The sequence below is a fragment of the Elgaria multicarinata genome, chromosome 2, assembly GCF_023053635.1.
Source record: "Elgaria multicarinata webbii isolate HBS135686 ecotype San Diego chromosome 2, rElgMul1.1.pri, whole genome shotgun sequence".
In the NCBI taxonomy this organism is placed as follows: Eukaryota; Metazoa; Chordata; class Lepidosauria; order Squamata; family Anguidae; genus Elgaria; species Elgaria multicarinata.
In genome coordinates this window covers 118,999,142-119,019,487 of record NC_086172.1, presented here as the reverse complement: position 1 = coordinate 119,019,487, position 20,346 = coordinate 118,999,142, and the positions used below count along the sequence as shown (strand labels likewise).

The 20,346-nt window shown below is 43.3% G+C and overlaps 1 protein-coding gene across 2 annotated transcripts in view; it reads right to left on the bottom strand.

The window, feature by feature from the left end:
* Positions 1-6,478: 6,478 nt before the first annotated feature.
* The window catches only part of CD82 (CD82 molecule), an 80,509-nt gene continuing 66,641 nt past the window's right edge, over positions 6,479-20,346 (bottom strand). For both annotated transcript variants that reach the window (XM_063117447.1, XM_063117446.1), the window contains exons 6-9: positions 15,008-15,115; positions 9,530-9,718; positions 8,505-8,588; positions 6,479-7,165 (exon numbers count right to left, since the gene is read on the bottom strand). In XM_063117447.1, coding sequence (XP_062973517.1) covers positions 7,088-7,165; positions 8,505-8,588; positions 9,530-9,718; positions 15,008-15,115 — 459 coding nt within the window. In that variant the 3' untranslated portion in view covers positions 6,479-7,087. The remainder of the gene's footprint in view (positions 7,166-8,504; positions 8,589-9,529; positions 9,719-15,007; positions 15,116-20,346) is intronic.

Here is a 20,346-nt window from a genome sequence, read left to right as displayed (position 1 = left end):
TCCAGGACAGGGCAAACATCACCTCGCCAGACAGATGAACCACCCGCTAACAGTACCTTCGTCTTGTCTGGATTGAGTCTTAGTTTATTAGCCCTCATCCAGTCCATTACTGTGCCCAGGCACTGGTTCAGAACAGCCACTGCCTCACCTGGGCAGGGGAGATGCAGTGGACATTGTTTACTTGAACTACCAAAAGGCTTTTGATAAAGTCTCTCACCAAAGACTCATGGGCAAACTTAACAGTCATGAACCGCCCAGGGAGCTTCGGCTATTGGGCAGTATAAAAATGCAATAAATAATAATAATAATAATAATAACAATAGGAGAAGTCCACTTATGGATCAGTAACTGGTTAAAGAACAGAAAGTAGAGAGTAGGAATAAATGGTAAATTCTCCCAATGGAGGGAAGTAAATAGGGAGGTCCCACAGGATCTGTATTGGAAACAATGTTTTCAGCTTCTTCAGAAATGATCTGGAATTAGGAGTAAGCAATGAAGTGGCCATGTTTGCCAACAATACCAAATTATTTAGGGTGGCTAAAATAAAACGGGATTGCAAGGAGCTCCAAAAGGAGCTCCCCAAACAAGGTGAACGGGCCTCAAAATGGCAAATATGATTCAATCTAAGCAAGTGTAAAGAGATGCACCTTGGGGCAAAATATCCCAACTATAAGTATAACCTGATGAGATCTGAACAAGCGGTGACTGACCAAGAAAGAGATCTTGTGGTTGTAGTGGACAGCTCAATGAAAACATCAACCCAGTGTGTGGTGGATGTGAAAAGGCAAATTCCATGTTAGATATAATTAGAAAAGGAATTGGGGGGAAATTGGAAAAAGTATAGAAAAGACTAACTAAAAATATCAAGGAGGTGGAGCAACACCTCTATGAGTGAAGGTAACAGCAACTGGGATAGTTTAGCTTAGAAAAAAGGCACACAAGGGTGGGCATGATAGAAGTGTACAAAATGGTGTGGAGAAAGTGGGCAGGGAGACATTTTTCTCCCTCTCTCATAGAAGTCATCCAATGAAGCTGATTGGTGGGAGATTCAGAACAGATAAAAGGAAGTACTTCTTCACAGAGTGCATAATTAAACTATAGGATTTATTATCCCAAGATGTAGTGATGAACGCCTGCTTGGGTGGCTTTAAAAGGGGATGGCTATACGATACCTCCGGTATCACTAGCAGTATGCCTATGTACACCACTTGCTGGGGAACATGGGTGTGAGGATGCTGTTGCACTCATGTCCTTCTTGTGGCTTTCCTGCAGGCAGCTGATTGGCCATTGTGTGAAAGGAATGCTGGACTAGATGGACCTTGGTCTGATCCAGCACATCTCTTCTTATGTACTTAAGCCAATTGTCCTCCCTCAAGCTTAATGGTCTTCATTAAGGATCGAGGCCACATGTTTGACAACATGCACACAAAAAGATAGTGCTTAGGTCTGAGGTGATGGCATTAGTTGAATGGGCTGCACTGCCTGCTGCTGCCACTCCCCTTTACTGCCAGCTGCTCGATTGGAAAGGTTATAGGTTATTGCAGTCACAAGCAATTTTGTATAACGGATTGGAGAGAATGGCTAAATTGGCTGTGAAACAGCTAGAGAGATACAAAATTGGGAACACCAGGAGTCTGGATTGCACATCATGTTCTGGAAATATAGTGCTTTCACAATAATTAAGAGTTATGTTGATGAGCTTTCACTTTGAGCACTCTTGTACAAGACTTTTTTGGGTGGTGATGGGGAAGACATTCTTGGATTACTCTTTAGGTGACACTGTCATTATAGTATCAACTAAAGACCTGTTTCTGTAGTAAGGGGGAATTGAGGTTCATTTGAGAGTGGCTGACAAGCCACCATAGTGAAGAGACAGATCTTCAAGACCCAAGCAGGAACATGTATATCCCCCCAAATTCCTGTATGCAGCATTTGCTTCTAGAAAAGGGGGTGCATCATAGCAAATCTTTTATAGAATAGCCATAGGCCTAATATTTTTCTTACAATTACCTACCTGTAAATATGCCATTGCTTTAAGTCTGCATTTTCATTACTTCCCTAATTATTTTAGGAAAGAACGCAACAAGAATCCGTGAAACAAACAGGATGGAATTAACAAAAACTGGACATCCTTAGCAATGTCCCTAAGGTGAGTCCAAAAACGAATGCCGCTGTCCTGTTCCATGTCAATAAACCAGTTCTAGCAGTTTCCATCTTCACCAGGAATAGCTCTTTTGCGAAGCGAATGGGTAATTGCCCACTGAACACCAAGCCACCCCACAATGCTTTGCATTACAGAAGGGAATAATATATTATTGTTGGGAAAATCCATTTCCCCCCAGTTACTGTGAGGATTGAAGCTAAACGAAGAGGGAAGAGGGCATTCAGAGAGGGTGGCAGACAATGCCTGTGTCCCTGCCAATAAGAAGGTGCTGGCATTGCATCCCTGTGGGCCCTGGCTTCACTATATCACTGACTGCACCATCCTTGACAGATGGGTGTCCAGAGTCTTCTTAAATACCTGCAGTGAAGGGGAACCCTGCACATCCTTAACAGAACTTCCCAACTTCGTTGCCATAGACCTTTATGCATCATTAGAACTTTTCAAATTTATATACTGTATGCAGTTATAGAATTCCAATGTTACTCCTTGTATTTCTAAACCAGTACTGTTTAGAATCTAAATTTTAGATAATTCATTACCTCTGAAGTCTAGGCCTCTAAAAATTGTTGGGGCATTAAAACAAAAGGTGCACAAACTGGGGTGTGGGGAAGACTCTTATTTCCTGACCTTCGATATCTGGGAGAAGCAACTATAGTGGTTAAGTTAAGCAGACAGTATGTGAACACACCAGCAATTCTTATGGAAATATGTAGAATTCACACAAATGATAATCCAGACCAAGCGCTGTGTACATTGCCCCCAATCAGCATAAGTCTGCAAATGGATGCATTCCACTTGCAGAAACGCCATCCTGCCATGACCGGCATAGCCTGGGCATGGGGGGGGGGGCTGTTGCGGGCGGGGACAAGAGGAGATGCTGGAGCCAGCCATGGACTGGCAACCGGACTGGGTCACGTGGCCGGGAGGGGAGGAGAAACAAAACTGTTCCCCCTCCCGACTGCCTCTTTCGTCACGTGGCTCCCTCCCTCCCTCCCACCCACCCTGTAGACAGTATGAGCTTGCTGGTTGCCATTAGGGGGCCGAGTAGGAATTTTTGCTCTTGCCCTAATTGGGTCATGAGTTTTTCGCCTACTCCATACTGTAGGACAGCTTGGGAGTATTAAATAGGTTAATTGGTTCATGTTCATAATTGGGTCACATTTGATTTTGGCCGGTAGGTAAGGGCATCCTGAGAGGGGTTATGGGGCGGTGAGCATTCGCAGGCACTGTTGAGGTGAGGGGTAACACCTCAGGCTCTTTGTTTTGAGCCTAGTGGCTTGGCAGGAGAGATAAGGGTTACCTCTGAGGCTGACCCTCCTCTTTCACGCAGAGCCTAGGTGGCCTGTACTGGAGCGACACCGGAAGGTCTCCCTACCCCATAAGGGGAAGCCCGTGGGATGGCGAAGTCCCAGGCGCCAACCCACAGGTGGCGAATGGCTCGCCCAAATGAGGAACAGGCCTGTCAAGAGGCCTGATTAACAATGCCCTTAGGGTAGGAATTTCCCACCCCCTGCAGATCACTTAATAAAATGTGGTCCAGTTTAATTCCAATACTTGGTGTCGTCTCTTTATTTCTTGCCTCCACTCACCGCAACAAGATTACTGTCCTTTACTGTAAGGATTTTCATATGACATCAGCACCCTCTAGTGGGCTAGTATCGTAGAAGCAGCTAAAGACTGCTAGAATTTAATTTAATAAGGTGACCAGAAGCCTCTCTTTCCTCTTTATTATCCAAACTTTTTGGTAACAGGTCTTCTCTGACACTCTCATTCTTTTATTGACCGTGAGTCTATATAAACAGCCCAGATCATGTGCTAGTCATTTGAAAAATCAGTGTATTACACACCCCTTGCACGCATACCCTGTTCAGGTGTGTTATGATGCATGAACAGGAATCAGCAAAGCACATACAGGCCATGGGACACTGCACAGTGTGTCTGCCCTGAACATCCACATATGAGCCACCTGTGACCTTCTTACATTGAGTGGGAAGGTATGAAGGGGTGTTTGCCTGAATGCATGTAGGAGCCTCTGTATAATTGGGTACCCTGCTTTATCAGATTTCTTGATTGTGTCGAGGCTTTGATGCGCAATCAACTAAACATGTGTAGAAGCTCCTTCAGATATTCCTGATCAATGTTGGCGGAGATGGTGAAACTTACGTCAATAATTAGGGAAAAAGTTGACATTTAGGTTTACAACCGAATGGAAACCTCTTATAGACTTTTTGCGGGATCTAGGAAAAAATGACCTGTTTGTCTGTGGATTCAAAGAATCAGAAGAAAATTTTAAGAGAACAAAAAGAGGGGAATTCCTCAAAAAAAAAAAATTGTGATTAAAGTATAATAGAACTTATTGTTACTTATTTTTGCTGTGGAGAAAATCGGAAGGCCATTTTAAATGTATATGTATTGTTTTTGTGATGTTTGTTTAATTGTCTGTTTTTTTATGTTTGGAAATAACAATAACAATAATAATGGGGAAAAAAAAGATATTCCTGCTCCATGTGGGAAGGACAGAGGTGGAGAAGGGGCCAACGCGTGCAGGGACAGAGGTAGATTTCTTTTCAGGCATAATGCCTGAACAAGGGTACACACACACACACACAGAGAGAGAGAGAGAGAGAGAGAGAGAGAGAGAGCTGACCCCATTCTTTTCTGTTTGTCAAACAAAAGCTCATCATAATGCTGGCAAATAGCAATTTGACTAGATCTTCTATTACATCCTAAAAACAAACTCACTCCAAGGTCAGACACTGAATGTACAAGAATTTGGTATTTTTTTAAGCAAATATTTTTATTACTGAAATACCCACCCATTATTTGTTTAAATCTGTACATGCATTTCTTCCATTCGGAAGAGGTTTCTAAAAACAAAGGAGAAATCCAGAATGGGCTCAGCCATTATTATTTTTTCTGCTCAGAGCTGAATTCAAGAGAACAAGAGCCATCGCATAAACAGCTTATCAGTGAAGCGGCTTATCAATTGAAGCACAAGAGGTGAATATAAAACCTAGCTTTACAATCAATTCAAAAAGGAAACACCAGGCTGGAGGGGGAAAAAGCAAACTTGAAACAATCACTCCCAGGAAAAATCCCTTTTATGAACTTTGTTGTTTGCCAGAAACTTAACGGGAAAGGATCCTAATGATGACTCAGAGAACATCCTCTAGAAGTTATCTATCCCTGTCTTACTGCACTGAGCTGTAGCCTTATAAACAAAAAATAAGTCATAACAGTCAAGCCTCTTCTTGTATTTATCACCAATAGTCATCACTTAAGAAATAGTAGCATTTGTATTGTGGGTTCCATGGTGATACAAGATGCTCTCCGCAGGTTTGGAAGATGGTCCCTAGACTAAATATCTCAAGCCCATTGAATTCTCCCTGCAGGGCAGAATTTTAAATTTTAAGTCTTCTATTTGTCGATAGTCCTTCCATGCTGTTTGGGAAACACAGCAGCAGTGCAGAGAACTACTGTCCTGTACATTCAAGGAGGTTAGGACTCTCAACGTAGGAAAGGATTCAGAGATCTTATATCGAAACTTCAATGTTTCCATGACTGCCTTATTAGGTTTCGTTGATACAGTTAGCGTCACGTGGCTCAAGAAACTGCTAATCCAAACTAAACCTAAGTCTCTTTTTCAAAGGGCTTATGTAGGACAAGTCTTCACCTCTCCCCAAAATTAGGGATTTTACCCTATGGGTTGGCATTGCCCTTCCATGCAATCACCCCTAGAACCTAGTATGGTTGTTGAGTGCAGAAACTTCTCCCAGTGAAAAACCAATACAGAAGTCCTCATAGTGACTTTCAGCTACATCTGTCCCTGGTTTCTGACGGCAATCGTAGCAATTCCAAGGCCATCCAGAGATGCTGGTTAACAGGAAGGAGTCGCTTTTCTAAATCGATGTCACCTAATGGCCAGAACAAGTGCTCCCCACCACCACGGGTATGAAGAGCCATCAGTTCTACATATTCCATTCAACATAACAAAGACAACACATAATTACAGAAGAATCATACTCAAGGGGGAAAAAATATAATCTCAATCATCACCTCTACAAAAGTTGGCAACCCAAGAACATATTCCAGTGAGTTTGCACACACTCACTCATGCTATACATGCAGTCTCTAAAGTGTCTCCAAGCTAACAGGATCCAGAGAGGACGACGACTGTGGTAGAGTTTAGATCAAAATTTCCCTAGCCACATGCCCCTGTCCAAACAGGAACTGGTGAAATCATAAGCTTGTGCCTGGGCCAATCCTTGATTTGATTGGTGTCAAAGATTGAGCAGTAAGTGAAAAGGGATCTTCTTCTTTTTCTGGAGGGGAGGAAGAAGACAAATATAGCAAACTATGTAAAACAACAGTTTCAAGAGACAATTCAGTAGATTTGAGGAAGTGAAGTCCTAAAAAGACAGAGGTGTCAAATCAGTGGAAGGACACTGCTTTCTACAGTATGAATGTTTAAAAGAGAGACCCAACCACCAACAGCAGCTAAAGCCCCAAAGATTCTTCCTAGTTGAATAGAATAGGGGTTATGTACACCTAGCAGTGGTAGCGGAAAGTTGCAAAAAAGAGGGGAGGAGAGGAGAAGTATTCTAAGCCTAGTCACAATGGGTCAGAAGTGAATAAAAATAAGGAAGAGGCTGTCTAGCGTGGTGCTGGCAGTAAAGGTGCAGGGCATCACACGCGCAGAGGAAGACTTTAAAAATGGCCCGCTTTGTAGAAGAACAGTCAAGAGATAGGAGGGGGCTGCCCAAGCCCCTGATCCCTCAAAGGATTCGTAGCTGCCATGCAGCCTCATTGATCCGCAGCAATGCTGGAGGTCACAGGAGAAGTGGTAAGTGATGAAGACAGTCTGGATAGGAGGGAAGGAAGCTTTCCATTTGCTCTGGGGCAGCTCCCAAAGCCAGCAGTCCCTCAGTACTTGGGCACTTTGGTGTAGTCTTCAGTGTGTATGTTCTTGCAGAGGCAGATGGAGAGCACCATTCCCAGTAGCTGCAAGAGAATGAGAAGGAAGGTGAGAAGGACGGCCTATTTCAAGCATTCAAGGGGTGGGGAATCCCTGTGCAAAACACAGCTTCTCAGTGGATCCTTAGCCTTAATCCCTTAGCCCTCACCCCAAACTGTGATGAAGCCCAAGTCTGAGTTCAAGCGCATTTGCCGTATTTGCCCCTTTGCCTATCAGTCCCCTCTCTCTTTCTCCTAACATTAAGATTACAAGCTTCGCTGGGCAGGGATTTATATTTTGCTGAAGTTGCTGTGAAAAGCACTATGTTCATTGACAATACTATAACTTTTGGATACATTCTGAGCTTCTCTACGTAAAAAATATTCAAGTGGCTCATGAATCCCACCCAACAAGATGTAACAAATACAAAAATAGAAGTGTTAAGACAATCATATTAAAAGTATGTCAGACAAAATGAAACAGCAGCAACAGCAGATCCAAATTCATACTTAACATAATCAGAAACCAGAAGGCTGCTGAAATGATGTAAATCTTGACTGACCATTGAAAGAGACTGTAAATACTTGATCCCGGTGTTCCTACAGAAAAGGCCCTGCCTCTCATGCCTGCATGTCTTACATCTCAACAGTGAAGCGACATACAGCAGGTTTGTTGCTGTTAGACAACAATATAAATAAATATTTCAGTGTCTGAGAGGTTCTGAAGAAGGAGTGGAGAATTGCCTCAATTAAGAGATGAAAATTGAATCCAGGTCCAACATTCATTGGCTTTTATTGCACCCTTGGGAAGATGGTTCTATCTTGGTTCTTCCATCTGAAATTGTTCCCCTTTATTCATAAAAAGTATTTCTAATAGTGTGAAGTTTCTATGAAAATACAGCATTGCAACAAAGTGAAATTGGGCAGAAAGGCCTCTTAGCCAAAATTGCCTTTTTAAAAAGAATACATAGCAGGCTCCTTTTACGTAGCACAGGTAGGTTTTTGCATCCAATTATAGCTGCCATATGTTTTGGCAAAACCCAACAAAGAGCAGAAGGTAAAGCCTGGAAAAGGAAATCCATGCTCTTTAGCAAGTGTTAATAACTTATTAACTTCCACCACATGTTTGCGCAACCATTCATGAGTTCAGAAATACAGTTTTATCCCAGGCCAATTCATGAAATTAGGGAACAGATTTTGGGCACACTTGCATGGATCACTGTTCAAGGGTTGTATCCATCCCTCACTACCTACCACTGCAAGTATGGAGTAACTGTAAGGCAATGTTGGAGTGGGGTGGCTTCACACCTCATTGCCTTTGCTTATAAGTACATGAAGGAGCAGCCTAGGATTCTTTCTATAAAACAGAAGGAAATAGAAAGGTTACCTCAATGACAGCAACCCCTGTGCAGACTCCAAGGATAATGCCAAGGTTCTCCTGTAACCAGTTCTGTACACCTTTCATACACCCCTGAGGGGGAAAATAGATATTAAAAAGTTGACTTATCATGTATTTAAGATTATGGATACAAATCCCCAATGGAGGAAACGGCTAGAGAGCTGAATATTAGAACCAAGAACTGAAATCCTCTTATGAATATTGCTAATTTCAGATAGGACCACCGGAACCTGCCTTCTGCTATTGGTCTGTCTACCCCAAAAGGAGGGGCACATCAAGGTTTCAGGCAGAGTTCTTTCCCCATCCTTTTAAAACAGGAGATGCTGGGGATTGAACCTGAGACCTTCTGCATGGCAAGCATGCACACTAGGCTGTGGAAACTGTACAAGTCAGGACTAGAGCCATTTTCCCACACTAAACTCATTATTCCACATTGGGGACAAGATAATACCCTGTGGCCCCCCAGACTACAAATGCCAGAGGGCCAACATATAGTCACCTAATGCAATTCTGTGACATCAGCCCTGCAGGTAGGAGTGGAACCACTGCAATATAGTGCCCACACAACCCAACCTGCAGAGCAGGTCCAGGAGGATACCATGGTCGATAGTATCAAAAGCCACTGAGAGATCAAGGAGAATCAACAGGGTTGCACTGCCCCATCTCTCTCCCAATTCTCCTCCAGGGAAGCAAAGGCTAACTCTGTTGCCAAACCAGGCCTGAAAACAGACTGGAATGGGTCTAGATTCCTCCAAGAGTGCCTGGAGCTTGATTTTCTTAAAAAGGAAACTCTCTTGATCCAGTGTTAAGTTAAGCTTCCTTATAGAAAAAGAGAAGCTGTATCAAAGTAGAACAAGGGACGTGTGACTTGGGCAGGATCTACACTACTGCTTTAAAACAGTTTATAATGGTCGTGACAATCATTGGGTCCCAGGACACACTCCTCTTTTTGAGGTAAGGAAACCTCCAGCAGCTATTTTTGAATGAGACTTTAGAATGCTGGATACACTCACCTGCTTTCTAACTGGCCAGTCCTCAATTGTTGTGGTGTTGGAAGCAATATCTAAAGGGCAGAAGCCCACCTCTGCCTGGGAGTCAGTTGACTCATTGCTGCAAGAGCAAGGATAGGACGTCTGATTTCTCTCCTGGAGGAAGGTGTTATTTTTCCAAGTTTCTGGTCCAGTCCAGCCACAGCAAGACAGCTACATTTAAAGAAATAAGTCATCTTATGAATTCCTCTTCAATAATATCATAATTTCATTTGCTCCTAGGTTTATCTCATCTGCTCAATACCCTATTTTTCTTATTGTAGGTATTGAGACACCTTCCTTGAAGTTTTAGAATTCAATTTTTAAAAAAATACAATTGAACTAAAAATTCACTATAAAATCTAAGGCAATAAAATTCAAGCAGCAGAAATCAGTAATGAGACACTGATGGAATATGCAAGATTACCCTATCTACTTTGTGTTGCAAACAGGAAGACACGACACCAAAACAATAGTGGCTCTTAGAAACAACATAGGCCTGCTTCTCACTGAGGTGGTAAATTGAGGTAATCTGGGCTATACCACTTCAAACTCGCTGACGAGGGCAGACATGATTTGAGTGCTCCTCCATTATAAGAAGAGCCATACTGGCTCAAGGTCCACACCGTTCATACAGTGGCCAACCAGCTGTTGACTGGAAGTCACAAGCAGGACACAAGTGCAACAGCACCCTCCCACCCATGTTACTCAGCAACTGGTATACATAGGCATGCTACATCTGATACTGAAGTTAGCACATAGCCATCAGGATTATGTATAGCTCTATCATGTCTCCCCTTATTTGCCTTCCCCCCCCCCTTAAACAATCCCAGCTGTTGTATTCTTCCCTCCTAGGGAAGATGCTCCAGCCCCTTAAACATTTTAGTTGCCCTTTTCTGCACTTTTTCCAGCCCTGCAATATATTTTTTTAGGTGTGGTGACCAGAACTGTACACAGTATTCTAAGTGTGGTCACACCATCGATTTGTATAAAGGCCGTACAATAGTGGCAGTTTTATTCTCAATTCCTTTTCTAGCTGTGCCTAAGATGGAGTTGGCCTCGAAATGCCAAGTGTTAATAACAGCAAGTCACCAAAAGATGGAGCTCTTCTACTATACTCTCTGCACGACAACTGGCTAAGACAGACCTAGCTGTGGCGAAAGAAAGGATAGAATAGCTTTTTGTTTGTGAAGAAAGGGGAAAGACCAATAGCCTTGGTTATTTGTCCATAAAGTACCGTATGCAACTAACAGCTAGCTGTCCATTGGCAACAGCATTTAAATACAAACCTTCAGGAAACCACAACAGTAAGCCCTAAACTGTAGGCATCTAGTGGCAAGAAACAAGTACTGCCTGGGCAATCAACGGCAAGCCCACTCCTACAAGCCAATGCATAGTTTGGCTGTTGTAAATGAGCTGCATACATGCTAACTCAGCTGTCTTGCTCTGATTTCCTCTCAGGCTTGCACAAACTACAACGGGCTTCCAATTCCAATTTGGAGGCAGCCTTTGGTTTATGCAGACTAGGGGTAGGACAACTGTTCAAGAAGGCTGGTGGTGGGATGAGCCTGAGATGTGAACCCAGTCATCCTCCCCTTTGAATAAGGCAGCCTCAATTAGAACTGGACAAAGAGCTCTTCAAAGTGAATTGGGGCTGAGATCTGCCCACCATTTGCAACTGGAGACCATGATGCCTGAACGCATGGAGCCCTGTTGTGGCTGAGTTGAGTGTTCCAACATACAGTCAAAACAAAAAAAAACAAAAGAGACCTTGAGATTTTCTGAGGATTTGGTTACAGCATTTGAATCACCCAGCTTTGTTGCAGGTGGGGCAGCAGGAGTGGGAAAGACGCATTTCTGGTGCAACCCATAACCAGGAAACAAATACCAGCATGTGAAGGAAGGGGAAAGTACATGGAGCAAAACACAGTCCCAGTGTCCAAACCATGGTTTGACGCCTATGATTGAGCCCGGATGTAACCCACACAGCTAGATGGGACTACTTTGAAGACCGTTTAGTTGTAGATATTTTTGTGACGTATATGGACATTATAGCAAACTGCCAAGGACATAGTTATACTGCGGAATAACTGTGACTGTGTATCAGCTATCAGAGGAAGAAACTGCATGTATACTACCCACATACCCTAACCTCAAATGATATTGTGAAGATAGACTGAAAGTTTCCAAAAGAGACATCCATCTAAAAAGAGGGTGTTGTGTTTTGTTTTTTAAATAGCACTTTTCCAGGGCTATGGGTTGCTGCCTCGGAGCTAAACCTTTTTGTAAGATTGGTAAGGTATTGGAGAGGTTGAAGGACGGATTTGGGAAGCAGCTACCCCTGACTGTATTGTTGTTTGGGCTGAATCCAAACCACTGCTCTGCCTATCCTTTCTCTCTCCAGCACCCTTCCTGAGAATATCCATCGGGAGAGACAGCAGGCCCAGGGGATATCAATCACTGCAGAAGAACAAGTTATATCCTGCCAAAGCAGTGCTATCAACTTGAAGGTTACCCCAGATGCAGGATGCAACTTCATTCAGGAGAACTATGAATAGAACCTAGATGCAAATTTTCAGTTTGACACACACACACAAAAACTTTCCAAACAAGCTTTACATTGGTTTGGGGGGTTACTGTTCCTCTCTTCGTATTTGATTAGGGGTGTGTGTGTGTGCATGTGCACATTCTCAGCTAAAGTAGTGGGAAAACATTTACCCAGACATAAAAAAATGGAGCCCCAGGTTCTCTGGTAGAAGCTGGAGGCAGTAGGATTAGCAGAAAGAAGGTAACCCCTAGGTGAACCTGGTCTGTAGTTCCAATTCAAGGGTTACATAAATCATTAAGAACTTTAGCCTACTGACTCATCTTCCACAAAGATCTAAGCCAGGCTAACACAATTTGCCACCTACCAGGTCTGCCTATGGATGTCAGCCCATAGGCAGACCTGTTTTTGCTGCCTCCCTGCCAGGGATTGAAAACTCCCACCCACACCCACAGAGGCACTGTTACCACTGTCCTGGGGGCAGATGCCTGGGACCCTGTCATCCTCAGCATAGTGATTTGGGGGGGGGCATGAGCCATTTGATTTGCTCCTCACAATGCTTTCTGCTGTTTTCTCTTGCCTGCTTCCTTCCCTCCTCCCTCAGTGTCAAAGTCTTGCCTGTTCTCTTGATGGCAGTTAAGACACTGACAGGAGAAAGAGGAAAACGGTATCGAGCAAGGAGGGGCCGAGGAAGGCCAGCAGGGGCAATGCCTCCCACCCTGGTGTGTCAGTGTATGTGCATGTGTAAAACATTAGAAAAAGTATGACAGAAAACATGTGTGTGCTTTAACTGCGTTGGGAGAAAAGTGTGTGTCCCAGTTGCCAGTGTGCAGATATTCATACTCAGGTAGTTTGAATCTAGCTGTCCATGAGTCAGCACTTTCCTTCTCCTCTGGGAGAAATGGTTGGCAGTACAGGCCTGAGCACCCCGCCTTCCCTCCACCATCTGGCTAAAATTCTTCTTCTATCTCCTACCCCTGACTTTGTAAGAGGAAAGAAGAGGTGGGCTTCAGAGGGGCTGTAGAGAGCCTTGGCAGAGAAGGAAGCGTAATAGCGGAGGTGCCTCCTGACTGCTGAGTCTGGGGACAGGATGGAAACTGAGTCCCTCAAAGAAAAAAGAGGCATGGATGGGTGGATGGATGGGTGGATGGAGGAGAGGAAATTGGCTGTGCTTCTTCAGCAGCGGTCCTAGATTGGTAAGGTTCAAGACGGGTAAGCATCCAAGGTGAACTCGGAAACAGAGAACAACTTTCATCAATAAAGTCATTTACAGCATCCTGAGATGATTCTCTCTCTTTGTGTTTTCCTAGAGTGGTAAGGCAAACACACACATTTGGTCCCCCCCACCCCGTTCTTCCCTCACTTTATGGGTGAAGCGGCTCTTGCTTGGGCCTGCAGAGGTAATAGCGGTACAAGAGGCTAAGCAAAAGACTGTTCACGGTGGTAGCAGGCTGCTTGATGCGAAGGTCTGGAAGACACTTTACACCAATATTTTGTCTGTCACTTTAAGGAGCTCAGTCTGGCACATTGCGTGAAACAAGCTGGAAGAGCTTGCAGAACAGGCTGAGAGACGAGAAGAGGTAAAACGCAAGCAATTGTACCAAGCGGCCATTAGCATTCAGTCACATACTCAGGACAGAAATTCAGCAATATTATTCAATCATCCGTGCTAGTTGAAGTGTCTCATGATTAGATTAGGCACAGTAATCAGAACTAGGCATGACTACAACCCCCAGGCAAAAAAAAAATGCATAACTCTAAGGTGTTGTATAATTAGTGCTAAGTATAGTGGTTGGGGAGAGGCTCCCCACCCTCCAGCACTGCAACCTCAGAGAAGTACTGTCTCGATTAGATTAGATCTAGCAAAGCTTGGGAAATGGAGTCCACCCTATTGAGACCATTGTTTTCTCTGCCCAACATCAACTTCTCCTCTTTTGTCTGTTTTATCTAAGGTTGGGTCCAAAGTCTTTGTCCCTTTGTATTCTTTGTCAAAAAACTATAAGAACTCAGGGTTCTGACACTCGGTGCCGTTGGCCTACTCCAAGGTCTCGCTTTTGGTGTGCTTAGTACAGATACCCCATTTGTCCAGCTTGGCACTCTTGCCATGGTGACTTTATCCATGGCCCACCGCTCATGGCCTAGTCTTAGAAACGAACTGGATATCTCCATACCCTTGTTGCCTTTCATTCCTTCATCTTTCCCTTAATTCTCTCCCTCTCCAAGAAAGCTCTAGAACCCAGATTTGCCAAGTCATCAACTTCTGCGACTCCCTTGGAACCACACCTAACCCTATTCAAACCAGGAACCATCACATGCCTGTGGCCTAGTCGCCTGTGCGCAGCAGCGGTCTGTTTAAATGCCAAGTAGGCCTTTGATTTGCCTACATTCAAATTCTGTCCGTGGATGATTAAAGTATCACTTTGTTTTCTACTCTGTATGCTTAAAATGTCTAGGCCTGTTAGTCTTATCTGAACTGACTGAATCCATATTAGAATTCATTTAAGTCCCTTATTATTGCAACTTGTTAAATCCCCATGATTGATTGATTGTACACCTTAATTCTTGCATAATTAAAATCCCCTTTTGAATATATGCACATATGTGTGGAGAGGACGTTCAGTAACAATAGGCAAGAGCCTGCTTTACCAACTGAGAAATGTTCTACTTGGTTTCAAGTAGAATTGGGAAGAGGGAATTCTGTGAGGCACATCAAAGGAACATGTTAATAGCCTCCCTCCACCCCCAAAACCTGCTATCATTCTCCAAAGAGCACCATTAATTTATGAATTAATTCATGTCAGGATCACTGGTGGCACGACAACACCACCATGATCATTAAAGCAAAGACTAAAAAATATTTGATTCATTGTTGACAAGCCCGGCCCTCTTCTCTCACTAACTTTTGCATGACAACTTACCTGTGTCTGCACATAGTCCCATGCAGTCTCAAGGGTCCTATTATTGTCATCATATGGGTTGTAATTCTGGATGAGGTCACCGACAATCCCAGACATTTCTGCTTTGAGCTGGTGAAGTGAACACACACACATAAAAAAAAACCCTCTCAATGTTCATCTTTTAGTTTTTGAAAATATAACCCATTATATAAAAATATAATGAACACATACAAGTTATTTATGTTATTTCAGCCATACACCATTACCCAAAACAGATCATAGTATTGTGTTTAAATACACAATAAAAAGTGGTGTATGCAATGCAGAATTTTATAAAAAGCAGGGGTCTAAAATTTTTGCTGAGCCTTGCTGCATTAGCTGCCTTCCAGGCAAGTTCCCATGGGAAGGGTTGATGTGGTGTGCTGCATTAGGCCCAACTTCTTGAAGGAATTTTCAAGCAATGTCTAAACCCCTCACAGATTTTCCCAAGAGAAGGGGGAGAGTGGCCATTTTGCTGCTGCTGCTTGGAAGCATCTTGGCCACATAGCTACCAAACAGCCTTCCAACTCTGGAGCTGGGAAGGTGGCAGAGATCCACACTGCTGGGATGATCTGCGCCCACCTTTGCATTTTGAAAGTCAACATGCTCAACATGGTGCAACACTCACCCTGGCGATCATAATGGTTGAAGCTGGATAGGAAAAAGGACTATAAAACTCACATGGATCCCAACAACAATTGAGCATGTGGGTGTCAAACTTCTGACATTTTAGAGAGAACTAAAAGCAAAGGTTGCAGCCTTACGTGTGACACTGTCTTCACCAGTGTGCATTCCTGTACTGGTCTATGTATTAGTATGTAGATGCTTGGATACGGCATGTAAAGAGTTTACACTTATGCCATCAGACAAATAATAATAATAATAATAATAATAATAATAATAATAATAATAATACCACCACCACTGGCTATGGAAGTTAAAGAAGTATGGCAACAGGGGAAAAAAACCAATTATACCGTTAGTCACATAAGTCACCAATATCACATAAAAAAAACTATACAGAAAACTTTCACAAACTGGGCCTAGCAAAATACATTCACACCAACATCCAGAAAGCAGTCATACTTTTTGTGAACCACCCAGAGAGCTTTGGCTATTGGGCATTATAAAAATGTAATAAATAAATAAAAAATACTTAAAACATGCTCAATAGTCAGGAAATTCTTGAATCAGTAAAAGACAGCATGTCTTAGCAAAGCCCATCACATCTGTCTAGAAAAAATGCCACAAGCGAGAAAAAGTGATGATGATGATGATGATGGTGATGATGATGATAATGATGTTTAAAAGTTTGGCTTTTTCAGCTGTGGTAAACAAGTTCCAAGCTGCCACAGAAGGAAAAACCTACTGTTTGGCAAAGCACTCCCTTTACGCATGGGTATCCTAAGGCTATAAGAGTTCAGCTCAGGTCATGATCTTACAGGTGTTCTCTACATTTTAGGATTGGCCTTTTACTCCAAGACTAGTGTATGAACCTGGCAATGCAACTGGGTCACATGTTTCACAGATGTGCCTATTTATGCCAGTAAACAGATCTCTTTCACCGCAGCTTATGCCAGTTCCTGAGTTCATTAAGTGGGATGGCCTAGTAATTGCTCTTAGCTACCCAGCTGGTCTTGTCCTTTCCAGATTATTTAAAGAAAGCTCATCTTCCAATTCTTACAAAACAAAGCAAAGCAGACCATCAAGCTATCAAAGGCAAGGACACAGAGCTGGAGTTATCAGAACGTCAGGCTGGGAACAGACTGGGCTCCTGAAGCATATGCAGTGGGCTTTCACACAACCAGAACAGATTTCCATAGTTGATGTGAGTCAGTCACACACACCCAGCGTCTAGCATATGGTGCTCTGCTCAGCCCTGATGAGGTTTGCACTTCGCTCAGACATACAACTGAGCAACGCTGTTGTCTGTGGTGGTTGGAGACAGCTTGTCTCAGAGTCAAGTTGCTCTGGGGGAGGCTACATCATCTGCTCATAAATTCCTATTGGCTATGCAGTCAGATGGAAGGAAATCTTGCAATCACTCCCCCTCCTCCAGCTGATGTCTAGCCCTCCATTACTCACTTTACATGGCCAGCCTCCAACCCCTGCCTGCCCAATGGGGGTTGGGGGGGGGGTTGGAGGGATGAGAAGCAAAGCAACTTGACCTGGTTCCTATAGCTAATGTGATTGCTCTTGGCTGCCTTTGCCATAAACCATAGAAGGCCATGCGCCCAAGGGCTTTTGTTCTTCCTCCCATGGGCGGGGGGGGGGGGAGAAAACTGCTTTTACATGTTTGACTCAAACCTGGCAAACTCAAAAGTGACATTTTCAAGACTATCTATGGAGACTGATGCTCCCCACCCAAATTAAACCCTGATGCTCAGTATTGTTGCCTAGGTTTGGACCAGCAAATAATTTGTGCTAGGGCTCCCCAGAATGTAGCCCCACAATCTGCTTTTTAATGTCAAAGCTCTGCCTTAGAACAGTGTACTCAAGTATAAGTAGAGTAACTGTTCCTCACCATGTAACTACAGCCTCTTCTCTTCCCCCCACCACTGCCCACCTCCCTCAGACACAGAAGCCTTTCCTGCTTAGACAAGTGACCTGACTTCTAAATGGGTTGAGCCCTATCACCTCTCATTAAGTACTGCCATAGATAAGACTTACTGCCTTTCTCAAATACATAACAATCCACCAACCACATCCTTTATGGACTAGCTGCTACTGTGCATGGAGGATTAAATGATCTTTAGTTGTTAGTTTTTAAAAAAATCTAACACCATAAGGATCTTTAAAAAAAGCTGGTTAAAATGAAATCTGAATATAAAGTATGTTATACAAACAGTCTTCTTAAAAAAAAGAAGTGTTTCTGCAGCCCTCTATCAAACACAATGAAATGCCACTGTTTAATGTTACATGTATGAGCACTGTGACTGCGTGTTCCCTCCATGCGTTCAGGGCTAATCCCACATATTAACAATTTCCCAACACTTCACGTAGGATCTGAACTGTGTTCTAGTTTTCTGCCAGTGAAACTGGGACAAGAGGTCACAGCAACAAATATACACAGTGCCTGAGGTTTTGGAGATATTATGTAATGGGCAGCTTTGAAGTAGGGAAGTACTGGTAGCATAGGTCTGTAGGAAGTGGAGCAAAGAAATTAGACCTGAGGTAACAAGGAAGCAGAAAATAGCAGAAACTTAATACTAAGAGGGGAGCAGTAACTTCAGACTGTTCTAATGGCATATCAAAGACAAGGAAGAATAGAGGCATGTTAATGTTAGAGCACCTAACCTTAAGGGTACATAATAAAATTGCAGAGACAAGACTGAGCCGGAAGGGTTAGCAACAGCGAGCAAGTCCTTCCTGCAATACAGAGTTTTTGGGCCGGATCTACACTACTGCTTTAAAGCGTTTTATAACAGTTTTGACAACTGTATACGGAGTGTGTTCTGGGCCCCAACAGTTGTCAAAACTGTTAGAAAGCGCTTTAAAGCAGTAGTGTAGATCCTGCCCGGGATACTGCCAACAGCTAAAGGTATCAGAAGAAGTTAGCCAACGTCCCTTTTCCCAGTCCACATTACCGAGTAAAAGGCAGAGGACTGCAAAATGCAAACTCGCTTCCCAAGCTATATACGATACAGGTGTTGGGTTACTGTCTGGCAGCCCGAATTATGAGGTCAGACAAATGTTTCACAATTCCACTTCTTGACGAGGGTTTGTGCACCATGAAAGTCAAAAGTTTCCATTTAAAACTACCTCACTCCAAGTCAAACTTGAGAAAATCCAGTTTCTCCCTTTCTATTTCTGCTTCATTTACTAATGGAAGACAGAGGATCCACAGAGGGCAAAACAGTGAAAAGGGATTATTAGAACAAACACTAAAGAATTTACATGCAAACATAAAAAGAAACAAAGTACACAATGTGTTCCTGCGTTCTCTTACACAGAACATCACATTCAACCCCTAGATGAAAAACAAAAACAAACAAACATAATAGCACGGGTTTGAGGGAGGAGTGGAGCTAAGCATTATCAGGGAATACCAGTACCCAAGGCAGTAAGCCTGTGTGCACCAGTTGCTGGGGAACATGGGTGGGAGGGTGCTGTTGCGCCATGTCCTGCCTTGTTGGTCCCTGGCTGATGGCTGGTTGGCCACTGTGTGAACAGAGTGCTGGACTAGATGGACTCTTGGTCTGATCCAGCATGGCTATTCTTATGTTCTTACATTCTTAGGGTTGGTGGGAATTTAACCCTTCTTTTCCCTTCTGGGGTCCCGAGGAATACCCCTCCTCTGAAGCTGGAATGTGTATTGGGAGGACATGCCGCATCCACCCCTCCAGACCTGCTGTGGTCCTGAAAATGGTTAGCCCCACCTCCCCAAGCTGGTGCCATTTGCTTTAAGAAACATACACACCTGCATATTAAAAGCAAAGACACATTTAGCATCACGTGTAGTTTGGCCTAAAGTATGAGAGAGTTTCAGAAGCATGGCCTCTGAGAAAGCTAAAGATAGGGCGATATAGAGGGATACAGAAGTGGAGGTAGTGTTTCTCCCATAAATGCTGACCCTAAGAAAATGCACCAGGAGAGTTCACAGCATCTTCAAACTATATTTTACAGGGCATGGTGGTACCAAAGGCCTTTCCAACAGGCTACTTCAGCTAATGGAAATATTCAACACAAATTGAACTTAAGTGAGGCGCTATGATAGAAGTGTTGGGCTTTGACTGGAGTGACGTGGGTTCAAATGCCATCTTAACCAAAAGATTAGTTGGTGGAATAATCCCCATGTATGTGGCTTTATCGGAGAGGTGGGCAATTTGTGGCGCTCCAGATGTTTGGGCCTACAACTCCCACCAGCCTAGTCAGCTCAGCTAATGGTGAGGGATGAAGGGAGTTGTATTTATTTACTACATTTCTATACTGCCCAAGAGCCGAAGTTCTCAGGGCAGTTTGCAACAGCTAAAACCACAAAATATAACAACATGATGAAACAGAGTAAAAAACTTTTAAAACTTAAACTCAAGAAGAGTTAAAGGTTTACAGGCAGGGCCGGTGCCAGACTATTTTGCGCCCTAGGCAAGGTGAGCTACTTTCACACACACACACCCAAAAAATGCCAACTTTGATTTTTAAGAACATATGTTTCCTGGAAAAAATAAGAAGCACAAAACTTGAAACTGCTAAATTTATTTTAAAGTGCAAGAAATATGTCATGCCAATTATAGCAAACAAATTGGAAAGGAATATCTATGGGTCTAAAATGCATTATTTAATAGGAATATCACCTCCAAATCATCCCCCCAACTCACACG